The sequence below is a fragment of the Pseudopipra pipra genome, chromosome 9 (assembly GCF_036250125.1).
Source record: "Pseudopipra pipra isolate bDixPip1 chromosome 9, bDixPip1.hap1, whole genome shotgun sequence".
In the NCBI taxonomy this organism is placed as follows: Eukaryota; Metazoa; Chordata; class Aves; order Passeriformes; family Pipridae; genus Pseudopipra; species Pseudopipra pipra.
Window position 1 is genome coordinate 2401497 of NC_087557.1, and position 18889 is coordinate 2420385.

The 18889-nt window shown below is 45.7% G+C and overlaps 1 protein-coding gene across 3 annotated transcripts in view; it reads left to right on the top strand.

The window, feature by feature from the left end:
- COLGALT2 (collagen beta(1-O)galactosyltransferase 2) overlaps window positions 1–18889 on the top strand; it is a 47288-nt gene that overhangs the window by 18951 nt on the left and 9448 nt on the right. For all 3 annotated transcript variants that reach the window (XM_064664080.1, XM_064664078.1, XM_064664079.1), the window contains exons 2-5: window positions 9849–9959; window positions 11384–11501; window positions 12770–12904; window positions 16453–16657. In XM_064664080.1, the coding sequence (XP_064520150.1) occupies window positions 9946–9959; window positions 11384–11501; window positions 12770–12904; window positions 16453–16657 (472 nt within the window). In that variant the 5' untranslated portion in view covers window positions 9849–9945. The remainder of the gene's footprint in view (window positions 1–9848; window positions 9960–11383; window positions 11502–12769; window positions 12905–16452; window positions 16658–18889) is intronic.

Below are 18889 nucleotides of genomic sequence, written 5' to 3' on the forward strand. Positions count from 1 at the left end.
TAACTTTGTGCGTGTCCTGCCCTCTAAACAGATCCATTTTTCTCTATCGAGAGGCAAAATCTTTCTGGCTAGCCAAGCATCCTTTGCCACTTTGCTTGTAGGAAGAATAGTTTATGGCTTGTTCTTACATTTCTTTTGCAATTCTGTCTTATTTTGAAGCAGAATTCTCCTCCAAATGCTAAATTTGAGTTTCACCTCAGAAAACACTGGTACTGGCACACTCATTGAGTTGTTCTTCTGGCGTATTCTTCTGGTTTGAGATGCAAATTATTTTAGATTTCTGATGGCCTCAAAGAAAAACTGGCTGAAAACCTTTGGGAAGAATGGCTTTATTGTTGCATATCAGCAAAGTTTTCACATGAAAGGGTCAATTGTTGTGTAAAACTCACTCTGGGATCACACAAAACTTCCTGCTTGTTTCCAGATCACAGAGCAGATTCTCGATGGGTAAAAAAACGTTCTCCTTTGCTCCAGAATTAGCTCGGTGTGTTTCTTACTGCTGCTTGAACTCTTCCACATTAATGACATTAATTAAAATATTCTGGTTTCATTCTCTAATTTTTTATGTTGTTTCTGTCAGCCAGCACTGGAAAAGAGATGACAAATCACTTTTATTTGTAGCGATTTAATTATACAGTATTTGGATTCCAACAAGAAGTGTTTCTATGTGTGTTGAAATGACTTTGATTAAGTTTTGTAAGATGTGTTTAGAATGCAAATCAATTCATAATGAAAAGGAAGTCATATTTCATATTTTAAGTCAAGTTCCTAGAAATGTCTTGCCTGGGAGAGTACACTTTGGAAGAATGGAGCATACCAGTCTCAACCACATAACTTGGTTATGTTCAGCTAATCCTGTTCTCTCCAGGTTGCTGTAATCTAAAATAAGCATTCCTTTATTTTTTGCCTGCTTCAGAGGAAAAGAAGTCTGTCAACCCTGTAGCAGAACTACAGTTCATCAGCAAAAGACAGGAAAGGAAGAGAGGTTCAGGGGAAAGTGGGGAGGTAAAGAAAGATGTAAAGAGGTATTTGTTTTTCTTTCCTGGTATGTTGCAAAACCTACTTTTACATTCTGAAAATCTCAATATTATGTATGTATAGAAAAGGGGGAATGGCTTCAAACTGACAGAGGGCAGGTTAGATTGGATGTACAGATGAAATTCTTGGCTGTGAGGGTGGGGAGGCCCTGGCACAGGTTGCCCAGAGAAGCTGTGGCTGCCCCATCCCTGGAAATGTCCAAGGCCAGGTTGGATGGGGCTTGGAGCAGCTTGGGCTAGTGGAAGGTGTCCCTGCCCATGGCAGGGGGTGGGATGAGATGAGTTTAAGGTCCCTTCCAACCCAAACCTTTCAGTGGTTCTGTCATTTTATGATTCTGTGTAGAACTGGTGAAAGCTCTTGTTGGGTGGTGTGGGGCAGGGAGGCAAGCACTGGGTGCTTATTGGTACTTGTAAGGCATAGTTCTAACGTTTTTTGGGAAAAAAATAAATCATAAATAAAAAAAGAAAGCTAATGAGTGAAAGGACTGGGCTCTGTCTTGCCCTTCCTACTGGGTGTCTGGTGGATCAATCATCTGAGTCTTCTTCCCAGGCGAGGCAGGCTGTGAAGGCTTGCACTCTTCTTGCTGCAGGTTTGGTACAGAGACTGAGAGCTTTTCAGATATTTCTATTTTGGGGGACCTCTGGTAAGGTGGTGTGGGCCCATATTCAATGTACTCATTCAAAAATCAGTGGTCGTGAGCACCTAAATGTAAGCAGATTCTGCCCTTTAAAACTTATCCATTTTTTGTTACCACAGCCAAGAATATTTCTAAATACCAGTGTTCCTTCCCAATGGCTTACACACTTCCATTAATCTGGAACAGCTGCATCAGCTGGTGTCTGATTTAGCACTGGTGGGAAGAAGCTAGCCCTTCAGAAATGACAGAATTGTTACAGTTAATTCCTTGTTTGAACAAATGGATTTCAGAGGCTCGTCACAACCCTGATCCTGCGCATATGGGATTTCCTGAGCTTTCCTTAGGGGACTTGTTCCTTTGAACCCAAGTCTGTGTGGAAAAACTCAAAAGATACAGATTTCTTTTTTGTTTCTTTTAAAGCTTTGCAGCAGGGTGACCATGGGGTAAACTAAAACAAGGCAAAAAGAACTTGGGATTGAAGCAGCAGGCACCTCTTTTATGTTGCAAGAGACTTCCCCTTGCACAAATGCCAGAGAAGCTGTTGCACAGGTTTTTGACTGTTAGCAGGAGGGAACCATAAGGGTCAATTCAGATTAGATACAAGGAAGAAGTTTTTTACAAGGAGGGTGTTAAAACACTGGCACAGGGTGCCCAGAGAAGCTGTGGCTGCCCCAGCCCTGGAAGTGTCCAAGGCCAGGTTGGACGGGGCTTGGAGCAACCTGGGCTAGTGGAAGGTGTCCCTGCCCATGGCAGGGGGTTGGAATGAGATGAGCTTTAAGGTCCCTTCCAACTCAAACCATTGTAGGATTCCATGATTCTGTCTGGGGGAGTGAGGGACGAGAAAGTGAGGGACTTCTTGTGGTGCAGGGAAAGAGCAAAGATCCTGACGTGTGCAAAAGTATGTACACACATCTGTGAATCATTCTCTCTCTCTTGGATGTGGAACATCATTGGAAGTTTTAGAATCAGTGCTGCTGCCAGCAAAATCCATTATCCACAGCTGCTGAAGGGCAGGGAGAAAGAGTTAGAGGGGAGCCCTATGTGTTGCATTTCTGTGCTGTGAGATCCTGTTCTTGTACAGCTGCCCAGCCCAGAGAGTATCTCTGCTCGTGTTACTGGTTCCATACTCCCACGCAGCTCCCTGCCACTGGTCTGGGCTCAGATGTCTTGGGGATCCAGTTCAAATAATTAAAAACCAAATGAAGGTACTTCCAAAAGTCTGTCTTTAATTAAGGAAACCCTAGAAAAAAATGCCAAGTCCCTACGAAGCCAAAAAGTCTTATACATATGTTAGGATTTTGGCAACTTGTTTAAATGCTTAAACAGTTCTTTGAACTTGGGCTGAATGTTCAGGCTCTATTAATGAAGTGTGCAAGCAAAATTGTGATATTGTGACATTGTGTGATTTAGAGGGTTTAGATCTACCCAGAGTCTCTGGACTACGTTGTTGGGAGCTGGCTCAGTGTGTCTCATGACGTGGTATCCCTGATGCTGTTGATACTTGGGAGATTTGAGGTATCAAGTCATGGATTAATAGATGCAAGATAGAGCTGGCAGAGCAGGAAAAGAAAATTGTTTATTGGCTGGGTCTCCTCGGTGCTGGATGAGCAAGAGCCATATCTGCCTGTTGGTGGGGAATGCTTGGAAAGATACAGGGAACTCTGCTTGGTTTGCTGCTTTTTTGGAAAGATCCTGAGCAAGAGAATATGAAGTAGTTGGCAGCAACAACTCCATTTAGAGTCATATAATAGACTCCTCAAATGGTTTGGGTTGGAAGAGACCTTAAAGATCAACCTGTTCCAACCCCTTGCCATGGGCAGGGACACTGTCCACTAGACCAGGTTGCTCCAAGTCCTGTCCAGCCTGGCCTTGAACACTTCCAGGGACTTCATCACTTGCTCCTCTGTGGTAAAGACAGACGTTTTCACAGCTGAAATGAAATCCCTCTTGCTGGGCTTCAGAAGTGTTTTGCCTCTGTCTTGTTTTGAGTTTTTTCCCTCCCCTTTAGGATCCATTCCTTCTCCTAACTGCACTGTTTTCTAGTCGAGGTAGTTAGTCTCTGGTTCACAGTGGAAACTGCCACTTCAGTGAGTTTTATATTTTCTAAGCCTGGCAGCATTCAGACAAAAAAGTCAGGGAGAAATTACTCCCTGTTACTTTATTTACCGCTTGTTTTGGGAAATCTAAATCCAAATTTGTGTTTGACTCATATTAGGACTCCATCACTGGACTCTGCTTTTTCAGTTGTTTTTGGCAGGGCTGAGCTCACACCCAGAATGAGCACAGTCATCGGTCAGGGCAGCCTGGGTGACACACCTCAGCTCTCCTCAGGCCATGGAGCTCTCAGGGCTGCCTGAAGGAACTGGAAGCTGAAGGCTATTGCTGCAGGATCTGAACAATTCTGAGGTTAAAATTCACATCCTGTGCTCCGTTCATCAAATGCCATTAGTGCTGTGGTAAAAACCATGTGACCTTTGGAGTAACTTGTTAGTTATGGTTAGGGCTGCATAAGTGGTGTGGATTTTCTAATGCTGGGGGGTTTGAAATCCTTGGTGTTTTCCCTGAGCATCAGGGAACCCTCCATTCAGTGCCTGGTTGCTGCTGGCTCAAGGCTGAAAATGGTCAGGAAGATACCGAGTCCTGCTCTGAGGGCTGAACTTTGTTCTTGAATATTTGGGCACCTCTGTTAGCACAAGTTCTGGAACACAGCACACAGAAATGTGCTTCCTCCATCACTCTGTTTTGAGGCTCTCTCTGAATGCTTTATTGTTGCTCAGCTCTGTGGAAAATGGCCAAGAGGACCTACTGGTGCTTTTGTCACCAGTTTCTGTGTTACAGTTGTTAGGAGTGATCTACTAATAGGCTTTCCATTGACTTTGGGCTTTGCTTTGGATGAGACCCTGTGGGTTTAGGGCATGTGGCCAACCTATGGCTCTTGCTTCAATGAAACTCAATATTGGACTACATCCCATAGCAAGCCTTGTGGGTGAATTGGATCCCTGGCTGCAGGCAGAGAGGAACCAAGAGAGACGGCTAAAATGAATATCCCTGGGGTTTCCTGGGACTTGGTTACATGCTCAACTCAGTTCTGCAGTATGTGGAAGCAGCAGGAGCCCTGGAAAGCCACAGGCAGCCTCTTCATGTGAGCCATTTTCAATGCAACCCCAACCACTGGCAGCATCCTGAGCATTGTCATCCTTCGTGTGTTCTCAGCGGGGTGATGGGAAGGGCCCTCTTGAACCTGGGTGTCTGAGTTCCTCAACACCTTCCTCAAGCCCAGCAGTCTTCAAAACACTGTCAGAAAGGGAAAGGATCCTCCTTAGAGCTTTTGTTTTTGAAAGCTGGCTGCCTCCACTCCTAACTTTGCAGCGCGCACATCTTGAAGGTGGACTACTGATCCCTGTTTGAAGTTGTCCCTCCCACCCCCGTTTGCTCAAGAGAAGAGGTGGTAAATGTTGAATTTGGTAGGAAAATTACCTCAGGGCCCTCTGGCTGTGGAGTTTCCCACAATTTGTGTCACAGAATACCCATATTCTGACAAGCCAGCAGCACACAGGGCGGGTTTTGTCCTCTAGTATTTTTCCTAAACAGAGGTGAAGGTAAAAATTTTCTTCTCTGACCCAGTGCCTGAGGTAAATAAACTGCAAATAGCTTGGGAGAGCAGGCTGGAGTGTGAAGAAGTGAGAAAGGGGCATTGTTACTTTTACTTGTATTTTTAGTTCCTTTTTTGGAGAGGAAAAGAGAACAACCATCAAAGTTTAAATTAGCTCCTCCTTGCAAACATAGGTTGAGGAGACATTATCAAGCTAAAATTAGGAGCAGTTTGTAAAAGGACCTGTTTTCCTCATGTGCTGCTACTCACATTACTTAGTTAAAACAGTAGGTGCTTAATGTCGTGTTTTACTTTTCCCCTATTCATGATCCGTGAGTTTTTTGGGAGGGGGTGCTTTTGCTGAGCGTGGACAATGAGAGCTTGTGTCCATGATATGACTACTGGTTAAAGCCAAAGTAAATACTGCAGTGGTGATAGTTATGCTGACAAAAGCCCCTATATGAACATTCCCCCTCAAACTTTTCAAAAATTTAACTTGTGTTTATGGTAAATGGGTTTAAATCCAAGTGGAAAAAGCTGCCATGTTATAGGAATAGGAGTGTCCATCTGGAGATGTGTTCTGGTTTATTTATTAAACTTTCTTTTCAAAAAAGCTTGGCAGGAATTTGAATTTTTTTTTTCCTTGTCCATTTTTTCCAGGTTGTATTGCACAGGCTTTAGATTGTAAATCTTGCAGGGGACCTTTTTTCTCTAATTAAATTCTGGATGTTGTTAGTCGGCTCTTGAAAATGAAGTTGCCTCCTTTTTAGTGCAACCATCATGGATGTAATCTGTCTCTTTCGAGAGAAACCAACTGTTTCAGTTTCTCCCCCAGTCACTGGTTGCAGGCAGAGTGTGTTGGCTTTGAGAGGTGCCTGCAGGGAAACTCTTGTACTTCAGCACGTCTTGCACCTAGGAAGGAAAGAACCTTTGGCAGTGATTCAGGGTATGTTTGATCACATCTGAAACACCACGTCTGGTTCTGAGCCCCCTTGGTGAAGAAGGATATTAACAAACTTGAGCGAATCCAGCAGAGAGCCATGAAGATGGTGAAACGTTTGGGAATGATGGGAAAGACTTGTGCTCCTCCAGCCACCTCACCTCTCCTCTTCCTGTGCCCTTGCACTAGACATCTTCTTGAAGCTCCTGCTGCTTCTTGTCTGCACAAATGTTTCCAACTGATGCACTCAAAAACCGTGATTTGAACCTGATGCCAGGTCAACAGTAGTGCTGATAGGCTCTTACTCAAATAATAGTGCTGTGCTCACCAACCTGCTTCCAAAAAATGCACCAAAAAATCTAGGCACTGCCTTAGCCTAAGGGCCATGCTGGTATCTGAGCTGTGTCTGAGTGAGCTGAGCCGAGCTGGGTTGCAGGGATCCACTCTCCTCTCCCTGTCAAGTGCAGATCATGGACCAGTAAGGATCAGAGGATGTAGTAAAAACAGTTTTCCAGGACAGGCAAGAGAGGAGAGGTGATAACATCTCTTATGAATGTACTCTCACCATCAAACTGACTTGCGGGACGTACAGAGGAGACACATTGAGGTCCCACAAAGTGTCTGTTATAGAAGCGTTTATAATGTGGAGTGTCCTGATGTGCCTCTCATGGCTTGAGGAGCTCTGGCTGCCAGTGAGAAGTCCTGCTTGCATTTTTATATGCCTGTTTTTCTTGTGCAGGGGTTGTCATTAAAAAAAAAAAGAGGAAAATAAGTATGTGCCTGTTTTTCCATACAGTGCTATTGCAAACACCAAAGGTGCTGGGTTTTTTTCTGAGAGGAAAGGTGGGCTGGTTCAGATACTACAATAGGAGTCAGTGCTGATTCTGTTTGACCTTAAATTAATTATTCTGGAACTAATAGTGGTAATTGCTTTGGGAATGGCTTGGGTTATTTTTTTGGTTATTTGGTTTTTGGTTTTTTTTGGTTGGGTTGGTTTTTGAGGCTTAAAGCTGGGAAAAACAAAGGTTTGCCAAATTGCTAGTCATAGGGCTTGTTTCATCCAGGGCAGAACAAACTTTATTGCCTTTGAGAACTTTTGGGCTTAGAAATGCTGCTGGGTGGATATTTCTGGAGAAAGCAGTCTGTCCTTTGTGCCAGAGCCTTGTCTCACCAATGTCTTCGAAAGGTCTGCTGGGATGTGAATTTACCTTCTATGTATCACCATTGCAGCCTGGGCAGTAAAATCATGGACTCATGGAACAGTTTGGGTTGGAAAATGCCGTTTTTCTTCTAGCAGATTCCTTGTGGGTAGATCTGGAGGTTGCTTTAGCCTCCCATTCACGTGTTTCACTTCTGGCTGGAGGACGTTAGCTGTTGGGGTCTTCCAGGGGGAATTTTGTCAAGGGCCTGTTGTCTTACCAGGAGCAGGATGGAGAACTCCAGGTGTGATGGGAAGAGCAACCTTCAGTCCCCTTGTTGTGCCTCGGGAAGTGAAGAAGGTCTTGTTGTAACTTTGCCAACCACTTTAAAGCTTCTTCTGCCAGTCAGAGTTTTGGGCTTCATGAAACAACTCTGAGCAATTGAGGAACTGCCTTCCATCACGTTAATAATTTTCTCTGAGGTTGAATGACTCAACGTTTTTACATTGTCAAGGAAGTTTGTGTTTCATTTGTGAGCTCTGGATTTGGATTTCCTGTGCACATCCCTGCAAACAGCTCCCCATCTAATACATTTTGGGCTTGTGTGTGCACAAAGTTGAATGAAGAGGGATCTCCTGGCTGAGATGAGAGCAGCCAACATAAAACTGAGATTAATTTGACATGTAGGCAGCTGAAGCTTCCCCTTTCCCTCCCCAGACTGTAGCAAATCCCTTCATGTGTCCCCAGTGAGCTTAGAAGGACTGGGATGAGGTTTGCTGTGGGGGAAGAGGCATGTGGACCTGACTCTATGGGAGCTGTGTGCTTACTTTAAGGTTTTGCAGGATCCTTAAGGTTAGTCTGGACCTGGCAAAGAGTATGTTGTGGGATGAGCTATGATGTTCATCAGGGTGGCCACCATCATCTTTGCTTTGTTTGTGTGCGGCCTAATTGCGGTGTGGTCCTACTGTATAGCAAGACCTTCTTGGTGCCACTGCAGCTCCAGTGATGACCATGAACATAAAGCCATTTTCACAATTCTCTGGTATTTTAGGAATTCTGGAGCTGTTGTTTGCTGACTGTGCAGCTGGAGTGTGGGAGGAGAGCAGAACACCGTGGTGGGTGTGGGAGGCCAAGGAAGTATGTGAAAAGGGGCTCAAGGGGATGAACTTCATCCCGAAAATATATGGAGCAAGTTGGACTTATACCAAGTCAGCGCTACGACTAGTTTAGTCCAGTTTAAACATCATTGCAGACTAGATCTACAGTGCAGTCTTACCCAGGGTCTTGATCAAAAGCAATGACTAAGCCCGGCTTTGCTCTGTCACAGGAGAGCAGTTAATGACACAGGAACCAGCCTCTCTTCATTTGCTGAACTCTCATTATTTATTGTTTCAATAGACAGGAATAAATAAATATTCAACAAATAGTCTTCCTGACCTTAAGTGATTATGGTGTTCTGATTATAAATAAACTGAAAATCTGAATTCTTGATTCTTTTTTAATTTAAAGCAGGCTAAACCTCATGGGAATTATATCTTCCAGTGGTTTGAACTAAAAAGGGTTCATGCCCTGGTTTTCATCTATAGGATAATACACTGACTTGGAGTGGAGGTATTGTCCTGATAAAGCTTTGGAATAGCTCTGGGGTTTAGGATGAACTCCCTTTGTCCCTTCTGTGTGCCCTCACCTGACTGTAGGTAGCTCTGGCTTGAAGCAGGGTGGAGGATGCTCTGGGAAGTGCCTTTGTGTCTTTGGAGCTGGAGGATGCAACAGGAAATCTATAGCACTTGAGGGGGCTTCCAGCACCCTCCCCTGAGGGTTGTGTTCCACACTATCTTTACTGTCTCTGTGGGATCTCTTTGGAGTATTTATGCTCCCAGAGGAATATGAAGGGATTACAAATTCCCAGTGGAGCCTACTGAGCTGTGCTCTGCTGTGGGGCTATGCTGTCCTGCCTTCCGCCCAGGAAAAACAAGCAGCCCTTTCACTGATGGGAATTTGTTGTGGAATCTGCCATGGCCGTGTGAGTGACCAGGGGTTAGGTGTGCAAAGCCCTGGTCCCAGGGAAAGGCGTGCTGGGGAGGAGCAGCTGGGATGTGACTTGGCCTGCTCACCCTGGGACTCGAAGCCTTGAGGATCCCAGGCAGAGAGGAGCCTGTGGCTCCTTTGGGAACGTTTCCATGTGGTTGCTGTCAGAGTTGTGGATCTGTGCCTCCTGTTCCAGTCTGTGCAGCTCTGCTGCTCAACCCCGAGGAAAAAACATTCCCTCTTCTATCAGCACATTTCAGTTATTAACCTGTTCTTATCTCAACCCACAGGTTTTTTGCCTTCCCTGATTCTCCTCCCCATCTCACAGGGCAAGGGGGACTGAGAGAGCAGCTTAGTTGTCAGCTGGGCTTGAACCACAACAGCCTGTCTTGTTTTTTCCAGTGATAAAACAGGGATTTAGGCGAAGGACTTAAATCTTGTGTTAACATGCTTCCTTTGCCCCTGCTTTCCCAGGGCAGCCACTGACCACAACGTTGACAACACCACAGCAATCCTCAGGGAGTGGCTGAAGAATGTGCAGCACCTCTACCACGATGTGGAGTGGAGACCAATGGAGGAACCCCAGTGAGTACCACAGCGAGGGGCTCACCTGGTTTGCTGTTTCCAAAGCAGGAGTTGTACTAGATGTCCAAGCATTAAAATGTGGATTATTTATTTTGTGAGGTCTGTCCCATTAAAATTGTGTTCTTATGAAAAAAAGGTAAGGTAAGGTCTCTGTGAAGAGGTCTCTGACTTCAGTAAAGCAACTCATGCAAATCTTCGAAGAAAGCATTTTCCGTTCAGTTATTTAGCATCTGCAGCTGCTCTCTTTGTGTGGTAAACAAACCACACCAAGAGCTACAGGGAATTAAAACTATCATGCTTTATTTGCAAGGAAGCAGAGAAATCGTAGCCTGTTCCTGTAATATGTATGAAAGCTCTGAGACATCAACTATTCAGTAAGTGCTGAGCCAGAGAACTAGATTTAATTCAGTATATTATACCTTTGCATGATTTGCAGGAGCATTGCTTTGAAATTTGATGTGTTGGGGTTTTATTGCTTTAATTTTTATTTATTTTTAAGATCAGCTGTTCCTGGTTTTGTTCTGTTTTCTGTTTCTTCCATCAAGGAAAATTACATCAGTTTCCCCTTCCTTTAGGCTTGCTTTTATTTTCAAGGTCCTCGGTGCAGTGGTTGGGTATTTGTGGTATAAATCCACAGGGAATGCTGGGTTTATTGACATTTTTAATCCTTTCATTGGAATTGAGTTTTCTTCCTGTGAAACTTGGCTTTTTTAATTTCTGCCAAAAGCTTTTGAAATTCTTAGCTCCTTCCCTGGCTTATACAGGCGCTGTTTCAAAGTCTTGCATTTTTATTCTACGTAGGGATCTATTCCCAAGTTTCCTTACATCTTTGTTACAAAGCCTTTGTTTTTGGACCTGACCCTGGGAACAGAGCCACGCACACAACTGTGGTGACGCGATGGGGCTCCTGGGGCTGGGTGTTGGGTGTTTGGAGACTTAAGAGCTGTTCCTGGGATGTGTTAACAGTTCCTAATAATGCCCAGACCCTGATGGAATCCGGATTGCCTTCATCTTCACATCTCAGCTTTGTTGACTCTGCAGGGCTGAAGGGAGCTGGATTTGCAGCCCAGAGGGCAGATGAGTTTCTACCAGAGGGTTAGACAGGGTAAATCAGCTGCAGTTCATTTTGGGGGGTACCCTCTGCCGAAGGAGTTCCTGGGTTGGATGGTGCTGCTTTGCTGGGTTGTCAGGAAACACTGTGGCACTGCTTGTTCCCTGGTGCCCTCTGTGCTCATGCCAGCACAGAACTTGGAATCATTCTCCCTCAAAACCTCTTCTGGGTTGCCTGAGGTGACTCTTAACGCTGTTTTCCTTTCAGCATGAAGGCATCAAGGGAACTCTCTTTCTCTCTCTCTCTTTTTTTTTTTTGACTGGTGTAATAAGGCCCAGACATGTTTTGCAGTCAATTTTTTTTCCTTTTCTAGATCTTACCCAGAAGAAATTGGTCCAAAACATTGGCCAAGCTCCCGATTCACTCACGTGATGAAACTGCGCCAGGCTGCCCTGCGTGCTGCACGGGAGAAGTGGTCAGACTACATCCTGGTAAATACAGGCTTTGACTTATTAACTACCTTCAGGCAAAAGCTTTTCAGGTGGTCACTTGGATACTGGGGACTGTCAAAAAGTTTTCTCTGCATCTAAAGACAAATGGAGATGCTGTGGGACATTTCTTGATCTGGTGAGCCAGAGACTTTGGAACTGTGGAGGTGAGTCCTGGGGTAAGCTCAGGGCTTTCTCCATGGGCATCAGGATTGAACATAGTCCTGGTGGTGGGAGGTACCTGCAAGGGTCCCCCAGATTGAAACCCACCTGATGAAATGTAAGGGAATAGTTTTGCAGAGCAGCTGTGGGAAGATGCTGCCCTTGGTCACTGCAGTAGCAGTTAATGGGGATGTTCCCACAGCCCCTGAGCAAGGCGAGGGTGTGAGGCCAGTTTGAGTCGTTCTTGATCCTTTTCACAGAATAAACTTGTCCTGAATTTTCAGCTATGCTGTTTTCCCTTTCAGCTCCCTTGTCCCTGTGCTGGTGTAACATTGTGTGGAGTCAGGGAAGCTCCACATCTTCTCCCATCTCACTGCGTGTCCTAGGGGCAGCTGCCCCTGGGCTTGCTGGTACCAGCAGTGTGCCCTATGAAGCCAAACCCACCAGCTCACTGTTAGGGTTTTTTTTTTTTTGCCAGCTATTGACTCATAGAATCGTACAGGTTGGAAAAGATCTCTAAGATCATTGAATCCAACCATTAAACCAGCACTGCCAAGGCCACATCCACATGGCTTTTAAATTCCTCCAGGGATGGTGACTCCGCCATTCCCCTGGGCAGCCTGTGCCAATGCTGGACAACTCTCTATGGGAAGAAATTTTCCCCAGTATCAAACCTAAACCTCCACTGGCACAGCCTGAGGCCGTTCCCTCTCCTCCTGTCCCTTGTTCCCTGGGAGCAGAGCCCAATCCCCCCCGGCTCCCCCTCCTGTCAGGGACTTGCAGAGCCAGAAGGTCCCCCCTGAGCCTCCTTTTCTCCAGGCTGAGCCCCCCCAACTCCCTCAGCTGCTCCTGCTGCTCCAGCCCCTTCCCAGCTCCGTTCCCTTCCCTGCACACGCTCCAGCCCCTCAAAGTCTTTCTTGTCATGAGGGGCCCAAAACTGATCTCAGGATTTGAGGTGCCACACCAGTGCCCAGCACAGGGGGACAGTCACTGCCCTGGGCCACACTGTTGCTGATCACGTGCCTCTGGCTGCCTCCTTCCCAAGGAAGTGTCAGGGGAAGCATATCATTTCATCTGTTAACGAATGTCTTCTTCTCTTCCTCCTCTAGTTTGTTGATGCAGATAATTTACTGACCAACCCACAAACCCTGAACCTGCTGATAGCAGAAAACAAGACACTGGTGGCACCGATGCTCGAATCTCGCTCCCTCTACTCCAACTTCTGGTGTGGCATCACCCCCCAGGCAAGTGACCTTGTGAAGGGTGTTAGGTGACTGTGTGAGCTGTGTTCTCAAAGGCTTCCTGCCCTGTATCTGTGGAGCAATGGGCATTTTTTTTTCTGTTCTGTGGACTTTCCCATCTGCTTCTGTAGTGTCTTCCTGATCAGAAGCTACTGCAGCTCTGAGGTGTGCAAGGGTGGTATTGACATGTGATGCAATCCCACTAACTACACAAAAAATACTGATATGCAGACAAGAGTTTTTTTTAAGGTGGTTCCATGTGTTTCTGTAATGGCCTTAAAAACTCTTGGTGCATAATTTTGGGCTAGTTTTCCTGTATAGTGATGCTAATCCGAGAGGAGTTTGCTTTTCTTTCCACAGCTCTCTTGTGTATAAGTTATTTTTCTCACTATAAAGAGATATAGTTTAAAACCACCCTTTACCTTGTTGGGAGTGTGTGCTGAGGTGTGTATGTAAAACTGGTACTGGTGCTGAGCCTAAAAAATCAGTTTCATGTTACCTTTTCAAACCACAGAAAGTGTCAGACACAAAAATATTTATTGTATGGTAGAAACAGCATTATTTTAAAGCCGGCATGAGGTTGAGCTGTCACTTTACAAGCTGACCTACGTCACTGTGGTGTGTACCTGGCTAGTGGGTAAGTCCCCACCCAGTCACTTGCTGGATTCTACCCAGTGGGATGAAGGAGCAAATTGGAAAGGCAAAAGCAGGAAAAAACCCCCAAACGAACCCAAAAGCAACCCTCATGGGTGGAGATAAAGATAATTTAATAAGTAAAGAGAAAAAAAACCCCAAACAAATGATACAAAATCAGCACTATCCAGGCAGCTTTAAAGAAAATCAACTGCATACAACCAAACCCAGTACAGTCACCTTGTCCATAAAAGGGTTTTGCTAAGAGAATCAAATGTAGAGAAGGCAGATCTGTTGTCACAGTGTTTCTTTGCCTTTTTTTCCTTTGAAATATTCTTGATAAAGCTCTGGATGGGCTTTACAAAACATTCAGCCTGAAACAGGGACTGTAGTTAATACCTTTTCTCCCAGGTAAGCCTCAGTAATGAGATCAGCTTTTTGATCTGTTCTCCAGTCTGCTGCTGACCTGTGTATTGTCATCCTTTGAGGAGTCAAGATCCTAAGCTGTGTGTCTTTGGAATAGCAAAAGAGTGTGTATTGTCTTGAAAATTTTTCCCTGTTTGCCCTGGAAAGCTTAAGGATTTCCTTCTTAATTCCATGCCTGAGTCTTGCTTCCTTATTCATAAAGCTACTGCATAGACAAATGTGTTTAATCCTGAGCTGCATATGCATCCCTGAGCTTCCCTGGGGCAAGTTCCACGTTCCTGCCCTTCCCTACCCTCTTGCTTTATTCCAGAGACCTAATCTGACTCTAATTGTTATTATTGCTGGAGTGAAATAAAGAGCAAACTCAATTTTCCCATTTCCTCTATTTATCTGGCACAAAACATCATTATTACTTCCCAGTGTTACCAGGGACACAAGTAGGGATCAGAAGCAGGATGAAAACATAACAACTGTACTGGGTCAGAGGAAAGGTCCATCTGATAGTGACAGTTCCCTGCAGATGCAAAAAAAGTGAGTGATACTTGCCCAAATTACTTCTGTATCCTCTGGCAATCCCCTTCTGTTTTTTTGAGGAATATACTTGTCTTTAAATCTCTCACAGATTTTTTTCTTCTCCAAAAATCACTGTCTGAATCTATTTTTTGGCACCTACACTATCTTATAGCAGGGAGTTACACAGTTCAGACTAAGTATTTGAATAAAAATAGCAGAAAAAGCTCCCGAACTATCCAAATCCTTGGGAAGTAAATATGGAGATAAGAAAAGGGGACTGGGGAGGTGTGTTTCCTTGTTTCAGTTTTTGTTTTAAAAGGAAGGTATAAATTTCCTAGCGAAGGTATTGAGTGTCCTTAAGGTTTTTAAGGCTAAGTCCTGGGTCAGCTGTGTTTTCCACTGGTGTAAGTCAGCACTGCTCCACAGGCTGCAGTGGATCTCAGCCCTACCTCCCCAGTGGGGAGTTTCCAGCATTAGCTGAGAAAAGTAGAGGGAAAAACCTTGCAGCAAGTGCGTCTTGTAGAATTTGGTGGAAAAAAAAGCTGCTCAAGTGAACAGCAAAGTTGCTCTTTTATTTTTCATTTTCTCTCAGTTGCTGCTTTTTGTTTCTGTGCACAGTCCCAGGGCTATGTGTGCTCAGCCTTGCTCTCCCAGGGGACTTGGGGAGGGAATAACAGCTGGAGCATGCCCTGAAACACAGCCTCCCTCCAGCACTGAGCCACGGCAGGCCAAACCCAGCTCCAGACAGCCTGACATTGAGCTGTCACGGAGCAAACCTTGGGAGAGAGAGCACGGCAGCAGCATGGATGAGTTGGAGTCTTTATTGACTACCCCTGATTTATGAGCAGTGAACAGCCCCAACACTCCAGGGCGACTGACTGGAGGAGGCAAGTTTAGTTTCCGCAGTCTGTCACCTGTGGACATTCTTGGATGTCTGGTAAAGGTTGGACGTGTTAACCCTTCCTTTGGCTGCTCAGGTCTCTACCCGCACGCTCCTTTCCATGGCAGTCGGGATTGCTGTGTTTGGGATTTCTGGTCCTCACGGTGTGGTCAGAAGGTGTCTGAAGGGCAGAGGGGAGGGTGACAGATGCATAAACAGGCAGATGCACCACACATGCTTCTGCACAGCTCAGAGTAGAGTGGTTCTGCCATGATTTGCTCAGCCATTGCCTGGATGCTTATGGAAAATATAATATAAATGGAGCTCTAACTTCTTTTAGTGACTCATCATTTCTGTAAGGCCCGGAATCTGCTCTGGATTCAGCCATCCAGATGTCAAATTGGTGTTTCAGGATTTTCTTTCTGGAGGAATTTAGTGCATTTATTTCCAAATCTGATGGCTTTAGCCATATGAGGTGCAGACTGTGGGTGTTGCACCCCACAGTGCTGGAAGGCTGGCAGAACTCCTGGGTACAGGGAATTACCCGTGAGCTGACTGAAATGCCTCCCCCAGACAGGCTCAGGAGTGAATTTTAAACCTACTTGCCCCGGGATGGGGGAAGCAGGGATTCTTACACTGCAGTGACACAAACCATTTTTTTAAGGTCATGGTCAGAATTAGTTTGCAGCTCCTGTTCTGTGAGACATATCTGTGCCTGATAAACGTGGAGGACATCATGGATGCTCAGGCTCAGCAACTTCAAGGATCAGGCTGGAGAGTCTATGAGCAAAAAAGAGGTTTTTGGAGAGCCAGGAGAATATAGTCTGAGGTTTGAAGGTCCATTGCAGGGGAATTTTGCAGTGGAAAGTTTTGGGTCTCCAAGAACTGCTAAAGAGGAAAGAGAAGGTCAGTCTTTAACTTTTGGGATAGAGACTGTTTCTAAATACTTGACTGAGCCCTTTTCAAATGGGAGATGCTGAAAAAGCTGAGAGTTGAGCCCTGATGCACCTCTGCTGGGAAGAGCTCAGGGTGAGAACTTTTGCGAAGGAGCATCTCTGAAACAGGAATCTCTCAAGCAACTCCCTCTTTGTGATTTCAGGGCTATTACAAAAGGACCTTGGAATATCCCCTGATTCGGGAATGGAAGAGGATGGGCTGTTTTGCTGTCCCCATGATTCATTCCACGTTCCTCATTGACCTGAGGAAGGAGGCCTCCACCAAGCTGATGTTCTACCCCCCCCACCAGGATTACACCTGGAGCTTTGATGATATCATGGTCTTTGCCTTCTCCAGTCGCCAAGCAGGTATGTCTGGAGCTTTGGCTGGGGAGGATTCACTCGTAGAGACACAGAGACCTCTACTGTGAGTTCACAGGCCAAAAGTCCTGTGTTAACTTCAGTGGGGGGTTCAGACACTGTTCCCTTTCCTCTTTGGGATCTGGTCAGGGTTAATCAGCAGCAAGTGACTGGAAAGGCAGTTTTGGATTACAGCTGGCTTCAGAGGATGGGGGAGCTGTTCTTGGCCTGGGGGCAATATTTCAGAGACAAAATGTGTGGCTTCCACCCATGGTTTGTGTTACAGCAGGGAAACAGAGAAGGTGTTGTGAAGTCTGTAGGTGAAGTATCTAAAGTTGCCACTTCCAGAAGATCCATGAGGAAAGGGGTGAGGGCAAGAGACTCTTCTTAAAGAACAGAGTTACAGAATGGTTTGTGTTGGAAGGGACCTTAAAGCTCATCTTGTTCCAAACCCCTGCCATGGGCAGGGACACCTTCCACTAGACCAGGTTGCTCCAAGCCCTGTCCAAGCTGCATTGGACACTTCCAGGGAGAAGAAATCTTTTGCAGGCAAGAGCCAGTTAGAGCTGGTATGAGAGCAGTAGAATCTCTGTTGTGCTTCATGTTGTGTCAGGGATACTTTGGGAGAACACAGAGCACTGAGGTCCCTGGGGCACAGCAAGGACACCACTCTGGCCGATATTGGAATCAGGTTCTCCTGGACAGTGGGAGGATTTCAGTTAGCCCTGAAATACAGGGGTCTTTTCAGCCAAGTCACAACCTCCATGTCCTCTTCCTGTGCCTGGAATGGCTGTTGGTGTTTGCAGAGAGCTCCAGGTGTCTCTGAGACATCACTGTCCCTTGAGTGCCTGATGCTGCTGCTGTTTGTACTTGTGGTGAGGATGTTTAGTCCCATTTATTTTCGGATCTTGTGAGTATTCTGTCTCCAACAAAGTCCAGGCTGGCAGACACAGTGTTGCAGCTGAAAGGAACTCCCAAGGACATTAATGTGATGGCCAACTGTGTTCTTTGCCTGCTGTGTTGAAAAGGGCACAGTTTGGGGCATTATAAGGAAAAAGTGACTGGTGGAAGCTCAGCGACACCCATAAATGCCTTCTGTTCAGAGATCATGACTGGGTTGCTGACTTGCTGAGGTGAATTAGCAGGAAAAAGTTGTGTATGAGTCCCCTGAGTGATGTGCAGTTGGTGCTACCTGTCCTCTGTGAAAGAGAAGTTAAGGTAAGCAGGAAAAGCTGCTCTTTGGGGGACAGCCAGGCAGAGAGAAAGCCAAGGGAAGAAGGATTGTTGTTGTTGTTGGCAGTTGTTCTGCAGAGAAGGCGGGCTGTGACTGCCTTCCCATCGTTCCCAGACAGCACAGCAGCCACCAGCTGTCTGTACCTTCCCTTTTAGGGGTGTTTCTGGTTGGAAGGTCTTGACAGCACCAAAAAAGATGGTGTTTTCTTGGCAGACTGAGCAGGGCATTTTTAAAATCAGCTTTGAGAGGATGAGGAGTATCAAATAAGACAAATTATGGAGGAGAGGCAACAAGAGCTGCAATTGGAGTCCTTGGGAGGCAGAGGTGAGACGTGAACTTGCAGAGCAATTCTGTGGTCCTGACGTTTGGACTCAGAACGTCGGTATAAAATCACAGCATCAAGACCTCCCAGATCATCAGGTCCAACCATTCCCCCAGTGCTGCCAAGCCCACCACTAATCCACGTCCTCAAGTGCCACATCTTGGCTCCAGATGAGAATTGAGGTTTAAGGCTGGATAGCAGAGCAGACTGTCCCCCCACTTCTTCCCTGTGCCAGCTCTCCCAGAAATGCAGCATCCCACCAGTGTGGTAAGTGCAGTGCATTAGCTCCGGCTGTTTCAGAAATATTTCAGGGATCCAAACTCATCATTTTTTCCTTCCATCCTAGAGCACTTTAGCTTTTTCCAGGACCGACCCATGATGTGAAAGGTTTTGCTTCAGCTGTCTGACCCATTGATCTGCTCAGATTGTTGGCTCGTGTCCTGGGCTGAGTTTTGTCACCCAGGATAACAGGATGACAAAATGTTTCAGAAATGTGAAAAATGTGTGGGCTTTGAGGTAAACTTCTCTTTGGAGTAATTTCAGTTCCCTGAAGTCATAAATAATCTTGGCTTTTGTTGAGGGCAAGTACTGGGCTTAATGCCTCAGATCAAGCCATTGATTTTCAACAGGGAATCTACTGCTGGAAGCAACTGTTTTGTGATGCTTCAGAGAGATGGTCCCACTT